The sequence below is a fragment of the Berghia stephanieae genome, chromosome 14 (genome assembly GCF_034508935.2).
Source record: "Berghia stephanieae isolate SIO BIC M18660-M18661 chromosome 14, UCSD_Bste_1.3, whole genome shotgun sequence".
NCBI lineage: Eukaryota > Metazoa > Mollusca > Gastropoda > Nudibranchia > Aeolidiidae > Berghia > Berghia stephanieae.
This window is the reverse complement of record NC_088373.1, coordinates 27138855-27146354: the sequence shown is the minus strand read 5'-3', so window position 1 is coordinate 27146354 and position 7500 is coordinate 27138855. Positions and strand designations below refer to the sequence as shown.

Sequence of the window (7500 nt, the reverse complement as noted above, 5' to 3'; positions counted from 1 at the left end):
ACTTTCTCAACAATATATTATAGATAGTGTGCGCTTGCCTAAGAAACTCACAACATTGCCATCCGGAAGTATACCGGACCAACTCACAAAACTATGTGTAATGTTGAACGTTTATAGTCTGGTTAATACAGTTTAGAATAACTCATAAGCATGGATGGCAAATAAAAAGCAATAACAAAGACCTGAGTGAGGTCAACTTCATTCTATCTATAGCCTGGTTAATACAGTGTAGTGAGAATTACTCATAAACATGGATGGCAAAAAAAAAAAAAAAAAAGAAAAAAAAAAGAAAAACAATAACAAAGGCCTGAGTGACGTCAACTTCATTCTATCTATATGACAATTGTTTGTCCTCAATTTCTTCTCAGGTCCCAAGGAGGTCCGCGTCTATCCCTGGTTGTGTCTGGTTCCATTCCTCAACATCTCAAACACCGGTGCTCCCACCCCTCCATCTCAGCCACAACAACAACAGCAACAGCAGCAGCAGCAACAGCAGATCCACCAACCTTCTTCTAACGCCTCCCCCGTTCCGACGCCGCCCCCTCCTCCGCCCGTCAAAGTGGGCAGTACAGCATCTGCCCCGGTGGCGACCAAGCCCCCTGTCAAAAGCCTGAATCCACTCCCATCCGCGTTGAAGACCCTGAAGCATACGTCTGTCGCGGAGGAAGCGGGAACACCTCGGGATGTCCGACTTTCAACACAGGGACCCGATGTCTGTAAGTCTTAAAAGTTTTATTTGGGAGAAGGAAGGATTTATTTTTTTGTTGTTTTGTTTTATCGTCCGTTCGATAGACTTTATTGGGGATGTTATCGGCTACATTATACTGTTATCAGTGCTTTTGGGGTCCCGATAGCTCAGTTGGTCCACACAGCAATGATTGGGTAGCTGGATCTGCCAGTAACTACTTTGCCATAGACTTGTGTCCTATCCAAAGGATAACAAGCAACTGCTATTGTTAGTTAAACGTTATAGAAACTGGGATAAACTGTTGACTCCATGGACCCAATAGCTCTGAAGGACTGCCTTTTTTATCTCAACTACTACTTGCTGTAACAGCTCGTGGTGGTCACTGTGTACCTCAACGTTTTTTCTTTTGTTTTTTTGTTTTTATTATTTTTATTTTTGTCTTCAAAAAACGATGGATTTGGCCGTTTATACACATCTGACTTGCTATAACGTTAGCCTTGAAGTGAAGAAAACATTTTCCTTTCTTTGTCTTGCCATAACGATAGCCTTGAAGTGAAGAAAACATTTTCCTTTCTTTGTCTTGCCATAACGTTAGCCTTGAAGTGAAGAAAACATTTTCCTTTCTTTGTAAAGAATATAAAATCAATTTATACCGTCGTCCCATCTGGTAGACAACTTGAGCATCTAGAACCTTTCTATGTGAAATATTCACTAAACGTGCTCAAAGCGCTTTACAAGGGTTCCCTAGTCAACAGGAACACTGAGGCAATCAAACAATGAGACAGTCAAACATGTTAACAAATGGATTTTGATCATTTTGGTGTGATTTACTCACATGTTATGAGCTGAAATTATGCTTGAGATTACTTGAGTATTAATGAAGAGAGCAATATCCACTAAACATGTTCAAGGCGCTTTACAATGGGTCTCTATCCAAAAGTAACACTTAATATATAAGACGAGACATGTTTGGCAATATTACAATGTTTTCCGACTGAGACAATGCTGTTAACAGCCAGGCTTTTATTTTACACCCGAGTACAGTGAGAGCCTTTTCCAAGGACTCAACCTTGCACTGGTCAGAACGGGACTCGAATGTACGACCTTCCAATTTGAAATATTTGTTATGTGTTGTCCAATTTGATGTCGGTCACATTTACCCACTTTACGTTTCTCTCCAACTGAATTGGCTCATTTAGGAACCTTTAGCTTTTAAATAAACTAAACTGTCTTGAGCCGCTGACTTGAAAAATATTGAAAAAAAAATTGGGTTTAGAATTTCAAACAAAATCCAACAGCTGCTGTGCGACTTTTATGATGACGATGATGATGATGATGATGATATTGATGATATAATGATAAAATCAAACCTGTCCATCCTTAAACAGCATTCTGCCTGGAGCCAGAGGAAGAGGATGAGGACGATGATGACGATGTGTTTGAGCCAGCTAACGACTCTTCCACCACCACCAAGAAGTTCCCTCCCAAGACTTCGGCCAAGAGGAGGACTCAGTCACTCAGCTCCCTCAACAAGGACGAAAAGGCGAGAAAGGTAAGAAAGGTACACCTTCTTTTACCTGTTTTTTTCAGAGTTGCCAACTTGATGATGGCGAAAACATGGACACTCTAATGGTGAAAGATCTGCCTATTATACTCAGACACAAAATACACCATTATATTATTATTATTATCATTATTATTATTGTTATTATTATTATTATTATTATTATTATTATTATTATTATTATTATTATTATTATTATTATTATTATTATTATTTATTTTTGGCTCCAATAACAGAAACTAAATTAAAGAAAAGTAAAAGGCTTTTGTATAGTGCAATATCCACTAAACATGCTCAAAGCGCTTTACAAGGGGTCTCTGGCCAACAGCAACATTTAACATGTAGGACGGGATGTGACACCTGTTAGGCGATATTACAATTTTTTTTCGGAGAGAGACAACGCTGTTCATGGCCAGGTAATCATTTTACACCTGAGTACGGTGAGAGAATGTGAGTAAAGAGCCTTCTCCAAGGACTCAACTATGCACCGAGCGAGGCTCGAACCCAGAACCTTCCGATCAGAAAGGGAGTGTCATACCACTAGACCACATAGCCGCACAAATACTTTTTAAAAATTCAATAAAACGGCTGTGAAGGATAATTAGGTTTCAGGTGATGTATTTTCGCGACTTTTTTTAAGAGCGCTAAATCATGCAGAAGAGAATTTGACTGGGTGGGGTCTTTTGACCTCCCATGGTGGGCACGAGGTCACTCGCTGGGTCTTCTGCCCCCTGCCGATATCTGTTTACTGAGTTGATTTCTGCTTTTGTCTTGGAATGGGATCACTTGGTTTTGGTCCTGGCCCCATGCAGAAGTTCTTGGCTGGAAAGGAAACAGTCAAATGGATAATGTTAATTTTAGGAGGTGGTTATTTTTTTTCCGTTTGTAAATCATTTCTTTGTTATACTTTTAGTGTGGGACAAAGAAGAAGAAGCAGAATATCATCATCATCATTGCCTTTTTCACCCTGGGTCAGGTTATAGGCCACAGACAAACAGTTTCCATCCTTCTCTATCCTGAGCTATCTTTTTAATCTCATTCCAGGTCTTACCACTTCTCTGTATATCAGCTTCTTTAATTCTTCTCCATGTTCCTCGTGGCCTTCCCCTTGATCTTCTGCCCTGAGGGTTCCAATCCAATACTTTCTTTATTATAGTGGAGTCGTTCTTTCTAAGCGTGTGTCCAATCCACCTCCATCGTCTTCCTATTTCCTCTCCCACTGGTTTCTGCTGTGTTCTTTTCCATACTTCTTCATTTTTTATTCTATCCATCCATTTTATTCTGAGTAGCTTACGCATGCACCTGTTTACGAAAATCTGTACCCTCCTTATACATGCCTGTGATGCGTTCCAAGTTTCACATCCATACAGTAGGCCAGACTTCACATTTGAGTTGAAAAGTCTTAGCTTTAGTCGAAGGGAGATATCTTTAGTTCTCCAAACTCTGTTCAAAGATGTGAATGCAGCCTGTGCCTTTCCTATTCGTGCTTTCACCTCTGCTTCCGTGCCTCCATCCTTGTCAATTATACTTCCGAGATAGCAGAAAGTGTCCATATCTTCGAGTTCCTGATCTTATACTTATACTTATAGTTATATTTTTTTTTTGTCATCACGATCACATCTTCTTTTAAATCCCATTTTGGCTCCAAATTTTCACGAATTTAGTTACCCTACAGTTGGCAAGCTCTGATATCGTTTCAATTGGATGGGTCACAGATTCACGTGTTTGAGACACAAATAACAATGTGAGATTGATTGTAAGCTTCAATTTGATATATGAAAACAGATCAAATGGACATTTCAGGTTTCCCCTTTATCAACAAAACAGGATGAATGAAACACCACAGAAGAATGAGATGATGTGGTAGTGGCGTTGTTAAGATGAATAAACAAAAACATTGATGGGCAGGAAATAGTATGCTACTTTGTGAGGAAGCACAAATTAGAATAGAGCAATGGAAATGTTTTGTTGATAAAGGGGAAACATCCATTTTATCTGTTTTTGTATATTAAATTGAAGCTTACATTCAATTTCACATTGTTATTTATTTCTTTGAGCTTCGAGCAGCAACATTTACAGTACCCAGTGTTTGGGACAGAGTATTGCACTGAAATGTAAGCATTGAGTGTAAATTAATATTTTTGTCATCATCATCATCATCATCATAATCATCATCATCATCATCATCATCATCATCATCATCATCATCATCATCATCTGTCCACAGGCCAAGGACCATATTCGTCGTCCCATGAATGCGTTCATGATCTTCAGCAAGCGTCACCGTGCCATGGTGCATGAGAGGCACCCCAACCAGGACAATCGTACAGTCAGCAAGATTCTAGGGGAGTGGTGGTATGCCCTGGAGCCGGACCAGAAGCAGAAGTACCACGATTTGGCGGCCAAGGTGGGTGGAAATCGCCTTGTCATTGTCGATTAGCCCAAACTTAACTTTTTCTTACTTGTCTGGGAAATTTAATTTATATTGAGCATTTATATAGCGCAATATCCACTTAACGTGCTCAATGCGCTTTACAAGGGGTCCCTGGTCAACAGCAACATTTAACATGTAGGACGAGACATGACGCCTGTTAGGCGATATTACAATTTTTCGGACAAAGACAACGCTGTTAACGGCCAGGTACTCATTTTACACCTGAGTACGGTGAGAGAATGTGAGTAAAGAGTCTTTTCCAAGGACTCAACTATGCGCCGAGCGAGGCTCGAACCCAGGACCTTCCGATCCGAAAGCGAGTGTCATACCACTAGACCACATAGCCGCACAATAAAAAAATAATTATGAAAACTACAATAATATTGATGATAACGATGATGATGATGATGATGATGATGATGATGATGATGATGATGATGATGATGATGATGATGATGATGATGATAATTATAATGATTATGTTGTTATGGTGATGAGAATGATGATGATGATGATGATGATGATGATGATGATGATGATGATGATTATAATGATTATGTTGTTATGGTGATGAGAATGATGATGATGATGATGATGATGATGATGATGATGATGATGATGATGATGATGATGATGATGATGATGATGATGATAATTATAATGATTATGTTGTTATGGTGATGAGAATGATGATGATGATGATGATGATGATGATGATGATGATGATGATTATAATGATTATGTTGTTATGGTGATGAGAATGATGATGATGTTGATGATGATGATGATGATGATGATGATGATGATGATGATAATTATAATGATTATTTTGTTATGGTAATGATAATGATAATGATGATTATAATGACATTAAGGACAGCGTGGCTCAGCGGTAAGGTCTTTGCTTCGTACCCGAAAAGTACTGAGTTCGATCACCCGCAGCACGCTGTGTGGCCTTGAGCAAGTCACCTCGCCCTAGTTCAATTTGCGGTGCTGCACTGCGGCTGACGCATGGGTTATTCCAGTCTTCCACTGGAATAGATCCTAGAGACAAATTTCCCCCATGGGATGAATAAAAGGAACTTTATTTTATTTATTTATTTATGATGCTGTGGTGATGGTAGTAATAATAGAGCTCTGAAAGTTGTAATAATAGCATGAAACAACACACACACACACACACCTCCCTCTTCACCGTGCCACACTGTTTTATATATATATATATATATATTCACTCAGGTGAAGGAGGCCCACTTCAAGGCTCACCCGGACTGGAAATGGTGCAGCAAAGACCGAAAGCGCTCGTCCACAATTGCGGCCACGCTGGGCAAACGGCGGGACAGCCACCTCAGTTCAACAGACGATCCCGATCCTCTTGCTGGGTTTGTAGTCATTTTTATGAAGAAAAACAAAACTTTGAGCTTTTATATCATGCATTAGATTAAGCTTTTGTAACTATTAAGAACGGATCTAAAAGAATTTTCTTGTAGAACTTTTATTATAACTGACCCAGATATATGGAGTACCTTCACTCACTCATTCAATCCTCTCTGGGCCTGCTGGCACTTGAGGTGATGCAAGGGGTCTCCACTTGGTCCTGTCAGCAGCTATTCTTGGGGCCATATCAAGGGATAGACCTCTCTGTTTTAGGTCCCTCTCTACGGTAAGGTCTCCAAGTTTCCCTGGGGCGGCCTCGCTTCCTCTTTCCTTGGGATGTCCATCACAGAGCCTTTCTTATCAGTGTTTCATCAGGTCTGCGACAGACATGCCCCAATCATTGCCATTTTCTTCTTTTTATGAAACTCTCCAGAGGCTCCACTTCAGCTCTCGCTCTCAGGTCTTCATATGAGATTGTGTTTGGCCAGAATATCTTGAAATTTGTCGCAAACTTTTGTTTTGGAATACTTCAAGTTTCTGGATGACACTCTTGTCACCACATTTAAGATCAATATGTTAAGATTCTGCTTTTAAACAAAATCCTAAAACAATGCTTTTAGAGAAACGCGTTTTAGAATGTCCATAAATTATACTTTTTGTTTCATTTTTATTTGAATATACTCGTAAATGTTAATTTGTTTTGAATGTAATCTATGGCTGATGTAATTTGTGAGATTTGAGCTGTACCACGGGAAAGCGCAAAATAAATTTCATTATTGTTATTATTATTATTATTATTATTATTATTATTATTATTATTATTATTATTATTATTATTATTATTATTATTATTATTATTATTATTATTATTATTATTATTATTTTCCTCTAAACGTACACCTACGCCAACAAAAAAACCCAATATTTCAGATGTGAAGCGATGCTTGTGAGATGCTGTTTCAATTTTGTATAACGCTGTTACTTATTCTTATTAGGTACTCATTTTACACCTGAGTGTAATGAGAGGAACTTATTTCCAGCTATTTTTTTATGTGGAATGCAGCAGTGAGAAGGTCCATCAATAATCAAGAAATGAAGTGAGTAGGAAAGTGCCAGAAGACAACAGAGAATAAAAATCTTTGCGGCGGCGATGGGGGCTCGAACCCATGACCTTACTTTACTGGTACGACAACTCCGCCTGGCCGGGGAGATTGTGACTTTACCGTATGAGCTATCCATGACCTCCAAAAAGTCGTTTAATATAAATAGTTGAGTCCTACCAATTCAGTCACTTAGACACCCAAATTTAACAATGAATATTTTATAAATTTTCTTTTGTTCTTTTTTATTTTATTCAGAGTACCAGATCCATTGTTAGGGCCGCAGAGTTCTGACCTTCCACCTTTAACCCCCAGTGCACTAGATGCAACCTCCATC

At 39.0% G+C, this 7500-nt stretch overlaps 1 protein-coding gene across 1 annotated transcript in view; it reads left to right on the top strand.

The window, feature by feature from the left end:
* The window catches only part of LOC144959556 (uncharacterized), a 75597-nt gene that overhangs the window by 34239 nt on the left and 33858 nt on the right, over nucleotides 1–7500 (top strand). Inside the window, exons 8-12 of the mRNA XM_078892172.1 lie at nucleotides 369–716; nucleotides 2077–2240; nucleotides 4480–4659; nucleotides 5926–6068; nucleotides 7422–7500. The exon at nucleotides 7422–7500 is cut by the window's right edge and continues 222 nt beyond it. Of these exons, the coding sequence (XP_078748298.1) occupies nucleotides 369–716; nucleotides 2077–2240; nucleotides 4480–4659; nucleotides 5926–6068; nucleotides 7422–7500 (914 nt within the window). The remainder of the gene's footprint in view (nucleotides 1–368; nucleotides 717–2076; nucleotides 2241–4479; nucleotides 4660–5925; nucleotides 6069–7421) is intronic.